The 20,647-nt window shown below is 44.6% G+C and overlaps 1 protein-coding gene across 1 annotated transcript in view; it reads left to right on the forward strand.

The window, feature by feature from the left end:
- ADAM9 (ADAM metallopeptidase domain 9) overlaps positions 1 to 20,647 on the forward strand; it is a 44,669-nt gene that overhangs the window by 8,249 nt on the left and 15,773 nt on the right. Inside the window, exons 3-14 of the mRNA XM_032229304.1 lie at positions 1,333 to 1,397; positions 2,141 to 2,219; positions 4,052 to 4,128; positions 7,467 to 7,650; positions 8,663 to 8,728; positions 9,406 to 9,477; positions 11,828 to 11,997; positions 13,282 to 13,363; positions 14,566 to 14,699; positions 17,179 to 17,350; positions 18,168 to 18,260; positions 18,682 to 18,877. Coding sequence (XP_032085195.1) covers positions 1,333 to 1,397; positions 2,141 to 2,219; positions 4,052 to 4,128; positions 7,467 to 7,650; positions 8,663 to 8,728; positions 9,406 to 9,477; positions 11,828 to 11,997; positions 13,282 to 13,363; positions 14,566 to 14,699; positions 17,179 to 17,350; positions 18,168 to 18,260; positions 18,682 to 18,877 — 1,390 coding nt within the window. The remainder of the gene's footprint in view (positions 1 to 1,332; positions 1,398 to 2,140; positions 2,220 to 4,051; positions 4,129 to 7,466; positions 7,651 to 8,662; positions 8,729 to 9,405; positions 9,478 to 11,827; positions 11,998 to 13,281; positions 13,364 to 14,565; positions 14,700 to 17,178; positions 17,351 to 18,167; positions 18,261 to 18,681; positions 18,878 to 20,647) is intronic.

Genomic DNA, 20,647 nt, shown 5'->3' on the forward strand with positions numbered 1-20,647 from the left:
CTTGGGGAAGAAATCAGCAGATAACAATCTACTGGAGCCTTGAGCTTCCTTGCACAATATTCAAGTCTAATCAAGTGATTTTTTGCTCCTAAAGCAAACAAAATTCCACAAAGGTCTTCCCTGATTCCTGGCAATTAAAAAAAAATATTGCAAAAATCGGTGTAAATTATCCTCAGCAATTTGCTTAGGGATTCATAGATGCTTTGTTAAATAATGAATTATATTGAAACTCAAGGAAAATTCTCCTTGTATCTCTGATAAACATGCCGGTGTCTGGGCTCCAAGGGAATGCTGTATGTTTTCTTACAAAATAAAAATGATTGGCAGCTGCGACACAATGCTGTGTTTCAAATCCATCCGAATTGCAATCCTAGATCAGCCTCAAGGGATGGACCACAGTCATGAGGGAGAAACCTAACAGACACAACCAATAGGAAGCCTACAATTTTATTTAGTGGAGCATAATTACTCCAAATTGACCCCGGACAGCATACAAAGTCATCTGTTCTGACCCAGATCCTAAACACAACAAACCCTCTGTAGTTAATTAAATGTCCCCTTTTATTAGGAGTGTCAGCAGTCCCGGGAAAAAGTCTCTCTCTCTTTCTCACACCGTAGGCTAACATGTCTGTCCAGTAGGAGATGAATGGTTCTCTGCCACATCTATTCATCTCCTCCCCCAGAGCTAGGATGGGGCTTCATTAGCGGTGGCTCTTCCGTCCCAAGGACCGGCCCATAGATTTCCACTGCTCTCCTTTCCTCTGCCTTTTTTGCATCCACGTGTCAGGCACTGGACCCAGCTGTTCCTCCTTTTCCTCATCAGCCACCTCCAGACCTGGGGGCTGTTGACTCTCCATCTGAGGCTGATGGACAGCCCAGGCTCCGCCTCTGTCTCTCTGACAGCTCCATTCCCTCTTCCCCCTCATAGCTCTCAGGTTGCCTTGATGCTGACCCACACTCCTCCTCCTCTGATTTGGCTGCTGGAGGGGCCACAACACAAATTGGAAAATAGAATATAATAAAGATTAAAAAGGAAAGCATTATAGAAGAGGTTAAATCTAAAAACAACATAAGATGTATAAAATGCCTCTCCCCCCAAGAACACACACATACGTACACATATATAATGCATACATACACATACACATACACAGAGGGAGGGAGGGAGGGAGGGAGGGAGAGAGAGAGAGAGAGAGGGGCAGGGAGGAAGGGAGGATGTGAAATATTTATTAAATATTGCTGCTTGATTCTCCCTGTTCATTTATTTGGGACTGGGTCACTATGTATGATTGAAACTCCCGCTAATATTGCTTTCTCCCTCTATGTTTTCAGGACAAATTATCGTTCAGTATTAAAATTGAAGAAAAAGAATATATTATTCATTTAAGAAGGAACAGGTAAGTGATTCCTTTCTGGCTGTAGGTCAGTGGTGGTATTCAAATTGTTTTTACTACCGGTTCTGTGGGCGTGGCTTGGTGGGCGTGGTAGGGGAAGGATACTGCAAAATCCCCATTTCCTTCCGATCAGCTGGGACTTGGGAGGCAGAGAATAGATGGGGGCGGAGCCAGCCAGAGGTGGTATTTATCGGTTCTCCAAATTACTCAAAATTTCCACTATCAGTTCTCCAGAACTGGTCAGAACCGGCTGAATCCCACCTCTGCTATAGGTCTATGGAGATTCTCAGTCAGCCAGGTCATAGTTGTCCCAAAGGTGTTTTCGAGAGACGACTGGACTTTCTGGTTTTTCTTTGAAGATGTTTTGCTTCTCATCCAAGAAGCTTCTTCAGTTCTGTGCATAGCTAAATGTCCATGGAGATTCTCAGTCATCCAGCTCATAGTTTTTCTCAAAGGTGCTTTTTCCAAGCCTCTTCTTGAAAGCCTCCAGGGATGAGGTTCCCTCAGCTTCGGAGGGCAACCTCTGTTCCATTGCTTGATTGCTCTCACTCTCAGAAAATTCCTCCTTATTTCCAGGTTGAATCTCTCCTTGGTCAGTTTCCATCCATTATTCCTTCTTTGTCTGGCTTTTGTCATTTTTTTCGTTGTTGTTATCCTTCAGCTCACGTTGCTCTTCTTTTGATTTTTTTTTAAAAAAAAGCATTTTCTGCTTGGCATTCATACACTTTCCCCCTCCCTCCTTTTAGAGATCTGGTGTCCCAAGATTTCACTATGAACACCTACGATAAAGATGGAAATCTGAAAATTGAAACTCCAAATCTTCAGGTGCGTTTTATTTTTCTTCGAGGGTTGATAAATTAAAGAAAAAGAATGTTTTAAAGAATTTGCTGTGGCTGAGGACGTTGGCCTGCCAGCCTTGGGGATGAGGCCAGAAGAACGTTGATGGGGGTGGGTGGGCTTTCTCTCCACGTCCTTTGTAACCCCTCTTAGGGCCTGTGGGGAGAGGCGTTCAGTGTCTCTGTGTGTGCGCATATACGTATGGAAAGAGAGGGATTTTTTTCTTCTACTTCTCTTTCAGTTTGTTAAGAGAGACTTTGTTCTGACCCAGGCTTCCCCAAAAAGCAAGAGGGAGAGTCCTGGTCCTGACAAAACCCCTTTTATTAAACAAATGTGAATTCCTCTCCTTCACATTCAGCAAAGGCCTGGTAAACAGTCTCTCAAAAGTGAAGTTATGACCACAGACCTTATCTAGCTTGGAAAGCTGCCGTGTAAATATTTCCCAAATGAGGTGCTGTGCGAGGAAAGACTGGGCACAGAGTCACTGAGATTCACAGACAGATTTTCACACTCCTGAAATGAACGAACGAACGAACGAACGAACAAACAAATTGTTTCCTGCAAAAGCCCACTCCCCTTTCGCTCCTCTTTTATTTCATATGGGAGGGGCCATTCACTGTCCACCTGTGTCCTTATTCCCAAGTTGACCGTGATTTCTTAGCTGTTCTTTTCTTCTGGCAGCTCTGTGCATGCACACATTGGGAACAGGCTCCAGCTGTTCTTCTGCTTCACTGCTGTCTAGCTTCGAAGGCAGCTGAGAACTGCCAGATGGCCTCGGCCTTGTCTCTGCCTCCCACAAAGAGCCCTCATCCGAGCCTTCCCCAACCTCCAGGACTGGCTCATGTTCCTCCCCAACTTCCTCACTGTCCGACTCTGCTGCCAGCTCTGCTGGCTGCTGGCAGGCCACAACAGACTTAAGAAATGCCATAGGTAGAGAATATAAAAGAAATTAAGAGAATTAAAAGAATTGGGTAGTCTGGCATTTATTTTAGGATGAGGGGACAGGGTACACTGGAATAGCACCAAAAAGGTCATAAAATTGGACACGTCTCATTTAACGAACATCTGGAAATTCTAATGCCCATTGTGGCCGTACGTTGACTTACTTGTACAGACAAAACCAGGCGAAAGAAGTGGGTGGAGAAGAATGGGGAGGAAAGCTGAATTTTGATTGACTGAATGAGCGTTTCAGATTAATTCAGTGAATTCAATCCAGGTATTATGATTTATATCGCTTATATGAAATAAATTCCCCTTTCTGATCATCCTAGAGACGACACTGCCAACTCCTGGCGCTGTTCCAGGAAGCTTGCCCAAGACTTTTGGTAGAAGCAAATTCCACACATATAATTTGTGCGCTAGCAAATGATTAATTGGACTGAGTTAAGAACGTTGATATCTCAGGACATCTTGAATGGGGTTTGTTTCCCACTCTAACTTTTGGACTTTCCGTGCCACACAACAGGCTACCTCACCTGGTGCGTGGAGATCGTGACTCTTCCATGTTCAGGCTTTTAACAGGGCCAGTTCACCTCCAAGGTGTGGCTTTACTCCTAAGTCGATCCTGCTTTCTTAGTTGTTCTTGTCTTCTGGCAGCTCTGCGCATGTGCACACTGGGAACAGGCTCCAGCTGTTCTTCTGCCTCACTGCTGTTTAACTCCCTTTCTGCCTCTGACGCAGAGCCCTCATCTGAGCTTTCCTTGGCCCCCAGGACTGGCCCATGTTCCTCCCCAACCTCCTCACTGTCCGACTCTGGCGGGCGACAACTGCTGATGTGGCCTTGTGCTCAGTTTTTATTCCTTTCTTCCCACCCATTTTAGAAGCACTGCCACTACCGGGGATATGTCGAAGGCATCGCAGATTCTATAGTTGCAGTCAGCACCTGCTTTGGACTCAGGTAACCGATCCACCTGTTGGACTTGTTTGGTAGGGAAGAAGCTGACAGGCATCGGTCCAGAAGTGAGCTTTGAACCTCCTCCCCCCACCCCCCTTTTAAAAATCGCTTGGTTGATTGGGAGTCAGCCTTGGCATCTACTTCTCCGTTCTTTCACTTTCACTTTCTTTAAAAAAAAACTTTTTATTTTGTTTATGCAAACATCACGTCTTGGCAACACATTACACTTCTTTTACATATCTGTTGTGATTCTTTTATCTGTACATGTAAATCTTCTATAACTAACTATAGCTATAGCTAACTATAACTATAACTATAACTATAACTATAACTATAACTATAACTATAACTATAACTATAACTATAACTATAACTATAACTATAACTATAACTATAACTATAACTAACTATAACTAACTACTATAAATATGTTGGTCTTGTTGTATTCGGGTCTTTTCCCATGTAAGATTGAGATTGTCTTGGCAACATTTCAGCGAGGTCTCACTCGCCATCTTCAGGCTGGGTTTTGGCCTTAAAGCATGGTCGGAGCGGCCGTCCTTCTATAAATCTTGGGGGGGGGGGGGTATGTGGAGTGCTGGCTTTGTTTCAGTAAGTGGAGTGATTGGTCGTGTGGTTGTATCATGATTGGTAGATTGGTGCTGGCTGTGTGTCCGTTGTTTCGTGTTGTAACGGCCTGGGTGGTGGCTGGGACTCATTTGTTGACTAGGGCTGGTTTCCAGATATCCGGTAAGTGAGAGGTATTGTCACGTTTATACATGTTGTGGGGGTGTTTCTCTATTTCGATAGCTTCCATAATTATTCTTTTGTTGAATTGTTCAGTTTTGGAGATTAACCTAGTTCTTTCAAAATTAATTTCATGTCCTGTAGCTTTAAGGTGCTGGAAAAAGGAGGAAGTTTTTTCTTTTTTTCTTACTGCATTCTTGTGTTCTGCAATGTTCTTGTGTTCTGTGATGTTCTTGTGTTCTGCGATGCGTGCATTTATTCTCCTGTTCATTTGTCCTATGTATGTTGCAGGGCAGATTTTGCATGGTATTTCGTAGACTCCTTGGTTTTCTGAAGATGCCGAGTGAGACCTTGCTGAAACGTTGCCAAATCAATCTCAATCTTACATGGGAAAAGGCCCGAATCTATATATAATGACTTTTATATACATTTTACTCCTTTTATATCCTTTTTTCTATTATTTATTTGTTACAGTCTGTTTCATATTTCTACCTTTTATTCATTTTCCGGTTTTGTAATTATTGTTATACATACATACATACATACATACATACATACATATATACATACATACTATTTCATAAATCTCATTTAAAAATTCATTTTCCAGTTTTGTAATTATTTTTTAGATTTCTTGAACTTGTGCAGAGATGGACAGGCTCACGAAAGAATTAAAAGATAAAGAAGAATCTGAAAATTACTCTGTATGGGACTTATGGGATAATTGGCTAGAGGAAAGAAAAAAAAGTGGGAAAGCAAAAAAGAAAAGAAGAAAGATCACTTTCACTTTCATTGGGCCTGGATTAGGGGTGGATATTTAGGCCCAGACCAGAATAGCGCAAATATCAGGTATTGCTGAATCTGGTAGAAGCTGGTTTAAATTCCGGAATGGAAAGTAACAGAGAACCTTTTCGGATAAAATCTCTTTGGGTCGGCTTTCTTCATCTCAGCCACAACTGAAGAATTAAGGCAGAGTGGTCTAAATGAGGAGTCACCAACCTTTTGGACCTCAGGGACCACTAAATTCATAATTTTAAATCCTGTGGACCACTAATATGATCTGCCTAATGACCGGCTGGGTGGGTGTGGCTAGGGGGGTGTCATGTGACTGAGTGAGTGTGGCCAACTTCATGTCACTCACGTCGAGGTGTGCCTCGTCAGCCTCTACTTGTCCCTCCCCTCCCCTCCCAGCCACTCCTCACCTGCCCGCCCGGGCTCCTTAGGGCCCCAACAGGAAGCAGTTGCTGGAGCTAAGCAGCCACCACGAGAAAGAGTTGGCAAAACAGCTCAGTTCAAATTGGATCTGACCAAGAAGGAGGCTCAGCAGAAGCACCTCACTGAGGGCTATGAGCATAGGCTTTCCAAGCAGAGGGAAGACCTGCGGGAGTGCAAGGCCAGGTACCGGCGCCTGGAGGCTCAGCGGGCTGAGATGGTCAGCCAGTTCCAGGCCATGATGCAGTCCCACTGGAACGAGGACCTCCAGCTCTTTGCCATCAGCGGTGCTTCCCTCCAGTCTTTGCCCAAAGCCCCCCACCAGGAGGCTGAAGCAGACCCCAAGTTGGAATTTCTGCCCCCCTCTGACCCTCACAAAAAGACCCCGAAGGGGGAGACTCTCTGCAGCAACACAAGCGTTCATTGCACATATCCATCCCAGGGTCCATAGTTTGAGGACCCCTGATTTAGTGTAGTATAAAAAATGCAAATACTTTTTTCTGCGGACCATCAGTTGGTGGCTGATGGTCTATCTAATCATTTAAAGACCCCATATTCCCTTGTGGGATGGAGTCTGGGCAACTGAATGGAGCTAGCAGAGCGTTTTAATGGCCGTATGCCCTTCCTGTCGCCAGGGTGGAGTTTTGTTCTCTCTCCTCCTCTCCCCTTCTCTTTCCTCCCCTTTTCTCCCCTCCCCTCCCTCCTCTCCCTACCTTTTCTTCTCCTCGCCTCCCTTTCCCTCCCCATTCCTCCCCTCCTCTCCCTTTCTCTTCCTCCCTTTTCTCTCCTCTCCTCAAGTATGAAAAGATTTTCTTGCATCCGGGGTCAGCGCAGAGCATGAGTTTAATTCTCACAACCAGAACCCGGTTGATGAAGCTGTTATGCCCGCCTGTGGGTGTGTTTAGTTAGGACCAAACGATGCTTCCTGGCACCATACCAAAAGCCCATTATTTCTGTATATGTGAGTCTTAATTTCTGTGTTATTGCTTTTTTAACATGAAGCATGGTGTTCCGTACGTTGCTTAGTTGAGTTTCATGCTTACCGTTTGGAAAACTGGGCTGATGCCTGCCTGTCAACTCTCAGTGTTGTCATGGGAACAGAAGGAGGGGGAGTGCATGCCACACATACTGTGGGCTGGAGTTAGATCTCAGATTACTGCAGCCAGTTTGGGAGGGGTGTACCTCATTGGGGAATGTGATTTATGACACAGACTGAGGGGAGGGAAGGAACAAGGGGTAAAGTTCAGCAGTAAATCAAACAAAGCACAGGCTTGACTGTGAACAGCTATTACCTAATGGCGTCCCTAATAAATCACTGGTTTTGTATTGAAAACTTGACTTGATACTTAGGGCATTGTTAGGAAATCTAACTCTGTCATTGCCAGGGGCTTGGTGCAGTTGCATGATGCAGCCTATGGAATTCAGCCCATCAACGAAACTTTTGAACATGCTGTTTACCGGATGGAGAATGTGATGGAAGAGCCCCGTAGCTGTGGCGTCTCTCATCTGGATGGAAAGTGGGACACCACAGATGTTCAGCACCACCCAGATGTTTCACCAAGGACGAGAGTAGGTGCCCTTCGGAAAGATTTTCATTGTTGAGGGCTTGCTTTTTGCAGGAAGGTTTTTGTCACGTTTTGTTTTTAAATTCCCCTCTTGGTTAAATTTAATGGAAGAAGAAGAAAAAAATACATTGAATTGTCTGTGTAAGGAGATAATTAAAAAGCCCCGGACACAATATGTGTGTTGGGCGTGAAAGACATCTGGGTGAGTTTGGACGACAGATGTCACTCTGAGCTTGCTTGTTTTCTTGCAAACGTTTCATTACCCAAATGAGGTACGGTGACATCATCACTAGCACTGATGAGGTTATCCAGTTGGGTAATGAAACATCGGCAAGAAAACGACCAAGCTCAGAAAGCACCAAGGGACCCTCAATCCTCCTCCTCCTCCCCCTCCCCCTCCCCCTCCCCCTCCTCCCCCTCCCCCTCTACAAACCCCAGTCCCTTCTAGCACTGATGATGTTGTCTAGTTTGGTAATGAAATGCCTGCAGGAAAACCACCAAGCTCAGAGAGCACCAAGGACTCCACAGTCCTCCTCCTCCTCCTAGCACTACTTGAGTAATGAAATGTCTGGAAGAAAACAAGGAAGCTTAGAGAGCACCAAAAGACCTGAGATACAAATATTCTCCTTTATTTGTAAAGATCTTTGTGTCAATCAGGTATTGCTTGATCCCAACGCTTGACATGCATGTTAAAAAGAGGGCAGGGCATGTTCAATTGCCTCTCCCATTTTGATATCGCTGTTCCTCCTTGAATAAAGTCATGTCCTTCTCTTAAAGCATCATCTAGTTTTGGGTCATGAGACATAAACAAAATTGGCATATGGCGAAACCTGAAGAGTATCCTAGACTTTGCTATTGGCTTTAAATGTTACATTATAAATTCTTCACTGAAGTAGCAGTGTTAAAGGACTATGTAAGGTAGTAGGATTTCAGTCAGTCTGGAAGTTGAGAATCAGGACAGAAATGTTAATTTATTATGAACCCCTGTGTTTTTTTTTCCTTTTTCCTTTTGGTAGAGGAAAAGAACTGTTCTTCAACAAACAAGATACGTGGAGCTCTTCATCGTCGTAGACAAAGAAAGGGTATGATACTTCTGTCTCTCATCTATCATCATCTATCTGTCTATCTGTATCTATCATCTGTCTGTCTATCATCTCTCTATCTGCCTGTGTATATATTGTATAATCATATCTATCTATCTATCTATCTATCTATCTATCTATCTATCTATCTATCATCTATCATCTATCATCTATCTCTATCATCTATCTATCTATCAATCTATCATCTATCTATCAATCTATCAATCTATCTATCTATATCTGTCTGACTGTCTATCTGTATGTATCATCTATCTGCCTACCCTCTCTATCTGTCTATATTTCTCTAGCATCTATTTGTCTGTCTGTCTCTGTCTGTCTATTTCTACCATCCATCCATCCATCCATCCATCCATCCATCCACTACCTACCTACTCATCCTCCCATCCATGCATCTACCTACTATCATCTCTGTCACTGTCTGTCAGTCTTGCTATCTAGCTATCTATTGATAATGTTGTTACAAGTTTTTATAAGATTTTCATCGTCATCAATCATGTTATCCTGAGTCTCTGGGTCGCCAAGGTAGTTGCTGGTGAACTTAAACGGGATTGGCTTGCAATCCTGCTCAAAGTTTGAATGCCTTTGAGAGAGCTCCCTCGGCTGACCTGATGATCTGTGCCCCAACCTCTTTTTTTCTTTCCCCCTTTTTCTCACAGTACTATTTGCTAGGCCAGAATAAAACAGCAGTCAGAGAAGAGATGGTGCAGCTGGCAAACCTCTTGGATAGCGTAAGTGGAAGAATTTTATGCCAAATGTCAAATCCGTTGTGTGATGTGCCAAGATATTTGGTACTGACAATAATGCTGCTGATAAGTGAGGCAAGCAATCCTTGACGTATGACCAGTCATTGGGACCACGACATCTGTTTCTGAGAATTGCAGTTGTTAATAGCAATAGCCATAGCACTTACATACTGCTTCACATTGCTTTGCAGCTCCCTCTAAGCGGTTTGCAGAGTCATCCTATTGCCCCCAACAATCTGGCTCCTCATTTTACCCACCTTGGAAGGATGGAAGGCTGAGTCAGTCCTGAGCCAGTTGGTCAGGATTGGATTGAACTGCTAGCAATGGGCAGAGTCAGCCTGCAATATTGCATTCAAACCACAGGGAGGGAGCAAGCAGAGAAGGAAGGAATATAGCAATAGCACTTAGACTTATATACCACTTTATAATGCTTTACAGCTCCCTCTCTAAGTGGTTTACAATGTCAGCCTCTTGCCCCCAACAATCTGGGTCCTTATTTTACCCACCTCGGAAGGATGGAAGGCTGAGTCAACCTTGAGCCAGTCAGGATCAAACTCCTAACAATGGGCAGAGTTAGCCTGCAATTCTACATTCTAACCACTGGCCACCCGAGTGAGGGAGGAAGGAAAATAGCAATAGCACTTAGACTTCACAGGGCTTTACAGCTCTCTCTAAGTGGTTTACAGAATCAGCCTCTTGCCCCCAACAATCTGGGTCCTTACCCACCTGGATGGAAGGCTGAGTCAACCTTGAGCTGTTGAGAGTCAAACTACCGACAGTTAGCAGAGTCTAACCACTGCGCCACCACAGCTTTTGCCTTACTTGACCTCTTGGTGGCTTTTGATACCATCAGCCATGGTATCCTTCCAAACCAGCAATCCTTCCAGAAATAGCAATGGCACTTAGATTTGTAGACTGCTTCACAGTGCTTCACAGCCCTCTCTTAAGCAGTTTACAGAGTTAGCCTATTGTGCCTCAACCATCTAGCTCTTCATTTTACTCACCTTGGAAGGATGGAAGACTGAGTCAACCTTGAGCCTGGTGGAATTTGAACTGCTGCCAGTGGGCAAAGTTACCTGAAGTACTACATTCTAACCATTGAAAGGGAGGGAAGGAAGGAAGGAAGTACGGAAGGGAAGAAGAAGAAAAATAGCATAACAATAGTACTTAGATTTCACAGTCCTTTGCAGCCTTCTCTAAGCAGAGAAGAGTCAGCCTATTGCCCCCAACAATCATTTTACTGACCTCGGAAGGATGGAAGGCTGAGTCAACCTCGAGCCTGGTGAGATTCGATCTGCTGAACTGCTGGTAGTTGGCAGTCAGCAGAAGTAGCTTGCAGTACTGCATTCTGACCACTGGGCCACCACAACTCTTTAAGTAAATCAACACCTGAATTTACAAGCTTTTTTTTCTGTGGTTGTTCAGTGAATCACCTGGCTTGCTTAGTGACTCCCGCTTCCCCCCTTTGCTTGTGGGAAGCCCCCTGGGATGGTTGCAAATGGCATTCACGGGACCCCTGGATTCTGCAACAGTCATAAATACATTGACAGATGCCCAAATTTTGATCAAATGACTGTAGGTCTCCTGCAGTGGCGAGAAGTGTGAGGAGTTCCTTTTCGCCCCACACTGGGTAACTTTGCACATTTGCTTAAAGAATGGTTGTAAGTTGAAGATTACCTGTAAAATAAGTGGCCAACATAAGTGAAGCCCCTAAATGGTGAGGGGGACTCCTGTGTTTTGATTTTCACTTTGATAAAATGTCTCCCATCCCACTGTATGTTCAGGACAAAGCAAAAATACTTCGTTTTTCTCTCCTTGATTAGTTTTCACGCGTTGCTTTTTGTCCTGCCTTCATTAGGTGGTCAAAAGATTTGAGTCTCATCTTCAGGATCTGGCCTTCTAAAGAGCAGTCAGGGTTCAGCTCCTCTAGGACTGACCGGTTGAATCGCCTTGCCATCCAGGGGACTCGCAGGAGTCTTCTCCAGCACCATCGTTCAAAGGCCTCCATTCTTTGGTGCTCAGCCTTCCTTATTAGCCAACCTTCACAGCCATCCATTGTAACTGGGAGAACCACAGCCTTGACTAGATGCACTTTTGTTGGCAGGGGGATGTCTCTGCTTTTTAGTCTGCTGCCTAGATTTGCCATTGCTTTCTTCCCCAGGAGCAAGCATCTTTTAATTTCTTGGCTGCAGTCCCCATCTGCGGTGACTTGGAGCCCAGCAGTGCAATAAATATGGGATGTAGGATGTGATCCAGTTAAAGAAAAAGAATCTTTTGGAAGCCTAGATTAGAACAGTTAGGTCCTCTGTCCCACCATCCTCTCCGCTGTTTCCAGATGTACATCATGCTGAACATCCGCATCGTCTTGGTCGGCCTGGAGATCTGGACATCCGGAAACAAGATCCAGATGGAAGGAGGCGCCGGAGACGTCCTTGCCAATTTCGTGCAGTGGCGGGAACGGGAGCTGGTTCCCCGCCAACGTCACGACAGCGCCCAGCTTGTTCTGTAAGATCTGGGCACCCCCTTCTTCTGGGCAAAAGCCCTGCAGGTAGTCCACGACTTAACAACCACAATCCGGGCCAGCATTTCCATTGTTAAGCAAGGGCTGTCGCTAAGTGAGTCACGGCCAATGTTACAGCCATTTTTATTGCCACAGTTGCTAACCAAATTGTTCCAGTGAATCCAGCTGTTGTTAAGTGAATGTGGCTCTCCCCCCCTTGACCGAAGCCCAGCTGGAAATATAAATGGCGATCACAGGACCATGGGACATTGGAACCATCATAAATAGTTTCTGTGGTCCGAAGATCCACATTCTGATCTTTGGCCGTACAGATGCTGCAACAGTTGTTATGTGGGAGGGGCTGGTTATCAGTCACTTTTTCCGGCACTCTTAGAACCGAATGGTTTAAGTTGAGGACTACCTTTTCTTAATAGAAAAATTCCCTTGGCAACATCCTGCCAGTACCTCTAATCTACAGATTCCAACCTTGGCAACTTTAAGACTCGTGGACTTCAACTCCCAGAATTCCCTAGCCAGCAATGCGTAAGTGGAATAGAGTAGAACAGAACAGAACAGAAGAGAATAGATGAATATGAATATGAATAGAATAGAATATAGAATGTAATAAAATAGAAGAAAATTAGAATAGAATAGAATAGAATAGAATAGAATAACAGAGTTGGAAGGGACCTTGGAGGTCTTCTAGTCCAACCCCCTGCTTAAGCAGGAAACCCTATAACACTTCAGACAAATGGTTGTCCAGTCTCTTCTTAAAGGCTTCCAGTGTTGGAGCATTCACAACTTCTGGAGGCAAGTCGCTCCACTGATTAATTGTTCTCACTGTCAGGAAATGTGTTCTTAGTTCCAGGTTGCTTCTCTCCTTGATTAGTTTCCACCCATTGCTTCTTTTTCTACACTCAGGTGCCTTGGAGAATAGCTTGACTCCCTCTTCTTTGGGGCATCCCCTGAGATATCAGAACACTGCTATCATGTCTCCCATAGCCCTTCTTTTTATTAAAGTAGACATACTTAATTCCAGCAACCGTTCTCTATGTGTTTTAGCCTCCAGTCCCCTAATCATCTTTAAGTCTTAAAAGTTGCCAAGATTGGACATCCCTGCTCTAATCCCCTTCTTCTCTTCTCTGTAGTTATTGCAACAGTAGATGCAACAGAGTTGCCAACATTATTGCATGGGGTTATAAACGGACGGTAGTTTACTTTCAGACAAAAGTAATGCTTAATGCTTAATTATCATTAACAAATGTGGGTCATTTTCTTCTCTCCCCTAGGAGGAAGGATTTTGGTGGCACAGCTGGGATGGCTTATGTGGGCACCGTGTGCTCCAAAAGTCACGCCGGAGGCATTAACGTGGTAAGCGGCTATTAACTGCACCTCAATTAAGTCAAAGATAAAATTACAGCTTTTATGACTGGGACAGAAAGGGCAGCAGAAGTTGTCCTCCACTTATGACCACAATTGAGCCTAACATTTCCATTGCAAAACAAGATCATTGTTGAACGACAGTTTGTCCTGTTTTACGTCCTTTCTTGCCACAGTTGTTCAGCGAATCGCTGCAGTTGTTAAGTTGGTCGCCTGGTGGTTAAGTGAATCTGGCTTCCACGTTGACTGTGTTTTTCAGAAGGTCACAAAAAGGGATCACGTGACCTTGGGACACTGCAACCGTCATAAGTATGAATCAGTCACCAAGCTTCTAATTTTTCCCCTTTTTCTTTTCTTAGTTTAATAATAATAATAATAATAATAATAGAGATAGAAATGTGGTAGGTTGCAAATTGGCACTGATTCAGCCTTATCTAAATGCTCCTGTTGTGGCCCACCAGAGGCCAGCGGAATTGGAAGCAGATTTGGAGAGTGAGGAGGTTGGGGAGGAAGATGGGCCAGTCCTGGAGTCTGGGGAAGGCTCTGATGAGGACTCTGTGTCAGAGGCAGAGAGGGGGCCAGGGCCGACTGACAGTTATCAGCTGCCTTCAGAGTCAGACATCAGTGAGGCAGAAGAACAGCTGGAGCCTGTTCCCAGTGTGTGCATGGGCAGAGTTGCCAGATGAAGGGAACACCTAAGGAACGGGTCAACTTGGGAGTAAGGCCACAGCTGGACGATGAATGGCGCTTCCCAGAGGAAATAATAGAGGAGCGAAAGGGGAGTGGAGTTTGCAGGAGACAATTACTTCACTTAATTGGTTTGTGACTCTCGGAGACTCCTTGCCAAGTTTTGCAGATATCAGCCTGTCAGCTCTCCAAGTCAGATAAAGCCTGTGACTATAAATCCTCCCTTGAAAGACTTTGCTGGATGTGAATGAGCAGAATTCACAGTCAATTGATAAAAGGGTTTTTTGTCGGGACCAGGAGTTTGCTTCAGGCTCTCGGGAAGCCTCGGTCAGAACAGCTCCTCTCCAAACCATTCCTTTCCCTTCCCTTTTCCTAAACTGGCTGCCCAGGTTGTCGCAGCTAGGAAATGTCTTGTACCCTATGCCGTCTGGCCTAGTGCTGTCGGTGCACGGAGTCTCCTGACAAAGGAATCCATGCCATCTTCTTTGTTCTGTGATATTTTGTAGTTTGGACCCAACAGCCTGCAGACATTTGCATCCATTGTCGCCCATGAGCTTGGCCACAACCTGGGCATGAACCACGATGACGATAGAAACTGTCACTGCGAAACAGGGAACTGTATTATGAACTCCGGAGCATCGTAAGTAACTCCCAATTCTATTTTGCAAAAATTTTGACACCTGGTGGAGGAAGATCAGACAGATTCCTGAGAATTGAAGCCTACAGGTCGAACAGATTCCTTATGAACCTAGCAGGTCATTTTGTCTCCCAAAGGAAGTAGAGGATTAGCCATCATCTTCCTCTTTTAATGACCCCCATAATCTTTTGTGGGATGGGAATCTGGGCAACTGAATGGAGCTGAGTGTTTATTGGCCGGATGCCCTTCCCTATCGTCAATGGAGAGTTATATTCAGCAGATATATTCTCATCATGTCCAGAGAGAGAAATATCTGCCTCTACCTAGGATTGAACTCACAGTCTCCTGATTGTGAGGCGAGAGCTTCACCTCTAAGCCACTGCACCACTCCCAAGTAGAGGATCAACCATTCATGAACTTTAATTCTCACTAAGAGAGATGAAATTATAGAAGATTGAAGTTATGGTTGAAGTTATTATGAATCATTTCACAATCAGCCAGATGTTCAGGTTGGATATGGCATTTTTGTCTACCTATTGCAGCGGTTCTCAAGCTGTGGGTCGGGACCCCTTTGGGGGTCGAGTGACCCTTTCACAGGGGTCACCTAAGACCATCGGAAAACATATTTTCGATGGTCTTAGGGACCGAGACACCGCTCCTCTATGGTTGGGGGTCACCACAACATGAGGAATTGTATTAAAGGGTTGTGGCATTGGGAAGGTTGAGAACCACTGACCTATCGTGTCCTTTCCAAGGACGTGTCACAGGCAGATGTTGATGTTTGATGGTGTTATAGTGGTCTGGTGGAGTGTTTTCATTTTTCCAGTATTTGGCAAATATAATCCTTGCTGCTGTCAGTATATGTAAAACTAAATATGTGGTCCCTTTATCGTAATTCTTTAGTATTATTCCCAACAGATATAATACTGGCTGTGAATCTATATTCTGTTTAGTTATCTCTTCCAGCCAATTATGTAATTCGTTCCAATATTTTCTTGCTTTGCTGCATGTCCACCACATGTGGTAGTATGTTCCTGGGGACTGATTACATTTCCAGCATTTTGTAGACAGGTTGCTAAACATTTTTGCCAGTCTTGCTGTGGGGGTAAGTGCCACCTGTAGAACTTTCTTTACACGCCAATAAAACTTTAGAATGTGCTGAAATGGATAGGTTAGCTTTCAAAATTAAGGATAAAGAAGATTCAGAATATTATCTGAAATGGAGCAGTTTCTATAAGTGGCGAGAGACAATGGATAGGAATCAGAGGAAAAAAAGACTATGAATGTCTGTATTAAAATAGAGATGGTTTACCAACTAGAATAGAATAGAACAGAGTTGGAAGGGACCTTGGAGATCTTCTAGTCCAACCCCCTGCCTACGCAGGAAACTCTACACCACTTCAGACAAATGGTTGTCCAACAACTTCTTAAAGACTTCCACTGTTGGAGCATTCACAACTTCAGAAGGCAAGTCATTACACTGATTCATTGTTCTAACTGTCAAGAAATTTCTCCTTAGTTCTAAGTTGCTTCTCTCCTTGATTAGTTTCCACCCATTGCTTCTTGTCCTTTCCTCAGGTGCTTTGGAACATAGCTTGACTCCTTCTTCTTTGGGGCAGCCCCTGAATTTTGGAAGACTGCTATCATGTCTCCCCTAGTCCTTCTTTTCATTAAACTAGACATGGCCAGTTCCTGCAACCGTTCTTCATATGTTTTAGCCTCCTGTCCCCTAATCATCTTTGTTGCCCTTCTCTGCACTCTTTCTAGAGTCTCCACATCTTTTTTACATTGTGGTGACCAAAACTGGATCCAGTATTCCAAGTGTGGCCTTACTAAGGCCTTGTAAAGTGGTATTAACACTTCATGTGATCTTGATTCTTAACATTATAAGTAACTATAAGTATGATAATTTATAAAATGTAAATAGGCCAAGATATATAAAAAACTCAGTTTAAACTATTGGTTTATACTATTACAATTATATTGTCAGGTTTCCAAATAGAATCCCAAACTAAATTGGAGTCCAAGGCAAAGGATTCCTCAAAGTTCCAATTGATGAAGAGAGCCATGTTGGGTACATCTGGGAAAACCCGAATCTGAAAGCTTCCCGGTTTTCCCCACCTGGTTGAAAGTTCAAAATCACACCCACAAGTCCATCACATGGTCCAATCTTCCACTGCCATGCTGGCAGTTCCACCCTTCCAGTTCCGGCCAGGTGCAGAGGTACAAAGACAAAGGATGACCTTGGCTTTCTAGAAAGAATTTTGTTATGGCTACATATCATCTAACTCTGTACAATCCTCCCCTGCCATTTTCCCACAATAGAAAATGCATAGTAGAATAATGGAAAGTGTGGCAAGGCAAAGATCCGAAAGAAAAGATGGCTGCATGCCTGACATATATTTAATACAAGGGTTATGATATTATAGTTACTGTTATGAGTTCATTTGTTAATATTTACTAAAGGTTTTTTTTTTTGTAGAGGTGCCAGAAATTTCAGTGCATGCAGCGAGGAAGACTTTGAAAAGTTAACCCTGAACAAAGGCGGAAGCTGTCTTCTCAACATCCCCAGGCCTGATGAAACCTATAGCATTCCCTACTGCGGCAATAAACTTGTGGATGCAGGGGAAGAGTGTGACTGCGGGTCAATTGAGGTAAGTAACACACATCAAGACGATCTCAGTTGCCAGGGAAAGTTTGAGCTTCCAACCAGTTTGAAAAGTGAATGAAACTTCAAGGAGGCAAGAGGAAAAAAATTGGAAATTGCCCCTAGGGGGTCAGCAACATGCGGTTCATGCTGGCAGGTGTTGCACATTGGCAGTTGTGATGCATATTTTGAGTGTCAGGTAGCTGTAGCAGAGGGATGAAAGAGCCATATGCAGCTTCAGAGCTGCATGTGGCTCTTTCATCCCCCTGCTGCAACTCCCTGTCGCTCAAAATATGCATCACAACCGCCAATGTGCAACACCTGCCAACATGAGATTTATTGAGCTTTTTGACCCCCAGTAGGCCAACCATGGATAAATCCAAGAAAGGAAAGGTTTCAGAAGAAAACAGAACGTTTAATTCAACTACAGCTAGTCCTGTGGCCGCTTAGGAAATAAGGCACGGGAAGGATTTTGTGGCTCCCGGTGTTTTGTTTTCTGTGGTAAATGGGTCCAAATGGCTCTTTGAGTGTTTGAGGTTGCCGACCCCTAACCTAGACAATGATATGTGCTTTAAGACTTATGTTTGCCCTAAAGAACTGTCTAATGGTTGAGTTATGAGAATACAGCGCTCCCCAAAAATGTTGAGTTGAAGCCAGGATAATGGCCTCAAAAAATCATTTGAACATGGACAGTTGTGTCTAGGAATGTGGAGCTCTACCTGTCTGCACATAAAAACCAGACCAGACTTTCATCTTTTGTTTAGGAGACGGGGCTGAAAAAGCCTGGAAGTGTGTTACCTGCGTATGTGTTGGTTTTTTTTCAGGAGTGTAAATCTGATCCGTGCTGTGAGGCAGGAACTTGCAGGCTTCGCTCGGGATCCAGCTGTGGCTACGGAGATTGCTGTAAAGATTGTCAGGTAAGAAATTCTATTCCGTTCCATTCCACTCCGCTCCGCTCCACTCCACTCCACTCTACTCTAATCTGCTCTATTTTTCTACTCTAATATTGTACTCTATTATTCTACCCTTCTCTACTCTATTATTCTACTCTACTTTTCTACTCTAATATTCAACTTTACTATTCTACTCTATTATTCTACCCTACCCTACCCTACCCTACTCTACTGTAAACTGCTCTGCTCTGCTGTATTCATCCTAGTCCTCTCCCTGTCCCGTCCCACCCCACCCCACCCCGTCCCATCTTATCCTATCCCCAAATAAATGGTGAACCCTCGGAACTGCCATTCCACCATATCTGGAAGGCACCAAGGAAGATCCATTTCCTTAATGGATCTCAAAACATCAACCGTGGCTCCTTTCCCCTTCTTCTCTCTCCAGTATCTTTCCAAGGGCACCGTCTGCCGTGAGAGGGCCAGCGACTGCGACCTTCCTGAGTACTGCAATGGGTCTTCAGCCTTCTGCCCGCAGGATGTCACCATTCAGAACGGGCACCCTTGCCACCAAGACAAGGCCTACTGCTACGATGGAGTTTGCCAGGATTATGAATTACAGTGCCAGGATATCTTTGGACCACGTAAGGGAAATAATGGGTTGAGCCAAAACAACCAGAACATTTTGGCATTCAATAGGGACATGTTACAGCTCTAAGCCTGGTTAGACTGCTGCTAAGTCTATCAAGGCTTAAGTCCTCTAAGTCTAAGGGGACGTGATGGCTCAGTGGCTAAGAAAGTGAATTTGTTGATCAAAAGGTCAGCAGTTTGGCAGTTCGAATCCCTAGCACCGCATAACGGAGTGAGCTCCTGTTACTTGTCCCAGCTTCTGCCATCCTAGCAGTTTGAAAGCATGTAAAAATGCAAGTAGAAAAATAGGAACCACCTTTGGTGGGAAGGGGACAGCGTTCTGTGCACCTTCGGCATTTGGTCATGCCAGCCACATGACCACAGAGACGCCTTCGGACAGCACTGGCTCTTTGGCTTTGAAACAGAGATGAGCACTGCCCCCTAGAGTCGGGAATGACTAGCACATATGTGCCTGGGGAACCTTTATCTAGGGACGTGAGCCTGGATAAACAGCTGCTAATCAGTCCCGGATATGTTTTTTTCAGAAGGCAACTGTAATTTCTTGTTTTTCCTTTTGAAGACGTATCACTTCTGATCCAAGAAGCTTCTTCCGCTCTGACAGGATGGGGGGAATGGAAGAGCTGTCAGAGTGGAAGAAGCTTCTTGGATCAGAAGTTATACATCTTCAAAAGGAGGTCCAGTTGCCTCCTGAAAAAACATCTCTGGGACAACCATGACCTGGAGGATTGAGAATCTCTGCAGACTTTTTGCTGCTAATCTGATTATGCTGATTTAACAACTGTGGCAAGAAAGGAGATAAAATGGAGCAAAACCTATTTAACAATAGTCTCGCTTAGCAACAGAAATCTGGGTTCAATTGTGATTATGGGTTGAGGACTGTATCTCATGCTGCAAAGATAGTGGTGGGGGATTTGCTCCCGTTTGGGGCATTGGAAGGTAGGAGGGAGGGTGCAAGGTGAGTTTTGGATTGAAATCTTGTGTCAGGGTTCCAAATAGCATCCAAAAGTAAGTCAGAGTCCAAGGCAAAGTATTGCTGAAAGTTCCAATTTATTAAGAGAGCCATGTTGGCATATCTGGGAAAACCCGAATCTGAAAGCTTCCCGGTTTCCGAAGAGAAAGTGTGGGAGGAGTAACCATTGGGTATTAACCTAATCTTGATTGCCTATTGGAGATTGAGGAAATCTTTGGAAGCCACACCTCCTGCTGGTCCGGTGGCTAGCCACTTTAACCTCAATCTCGGCCTAATTGGAGCGATTTTCCTGCTCTCCTTTCCATCCGAGATTCAGGAGTTTTTTTACTCTCAAGAAAAGCCTCAGCAAGGGATTTCAATTTAAATTGACCTCACCTGCCTTCTGCTGTGCTCCAGCTGCTCATCAAGCCTCGGCTTGCCAGAGCGCGATTAGAAGCCTGCAGGGCCACCCGTTTTTCCCAAAGGGGGTGGAGGCCCCAGGAAGGGCCAGGATCACAGAAAAACTTACAGACAAAGATTGGAGGAGCCCAGGGAAGCCGGAGAACCCAGAACCCTTCCAGGATTGCAAAGAGGCTTCCACCGGAGGAAGGAAGGAGACTCCAGACGGCACCAGCTGCCTCCATTTTGGATTGTCGCCATTTTAGGAGCACGTGGGAGTGTGTAAACAGTGTTCCGACACTGAAAGCACTCACAAGGCCGTAGGAAGCCGGAAGAGGCTTCCTTTCTGCTCTGCCCCGCCGGTGATCCGGGGGAAAATTCAGGGCCTTGCCTGCCGGCAGCAGCAGAGCCTGCA

Source organism: Thamnophis elegans, chromosome 13, assembly GCF_009769535.1.
Source record: "Thamnophis elegans isolate rThaEle1 chromosome 13, rThaEle1.pri, whole genome shotgun sequence".
Lineage (NCBI taxonomy): Eukaryota > Metazoa > Chordata > Lepidosauria > Squamata > Colubridae > Thamnophis > Thamnophis elegans.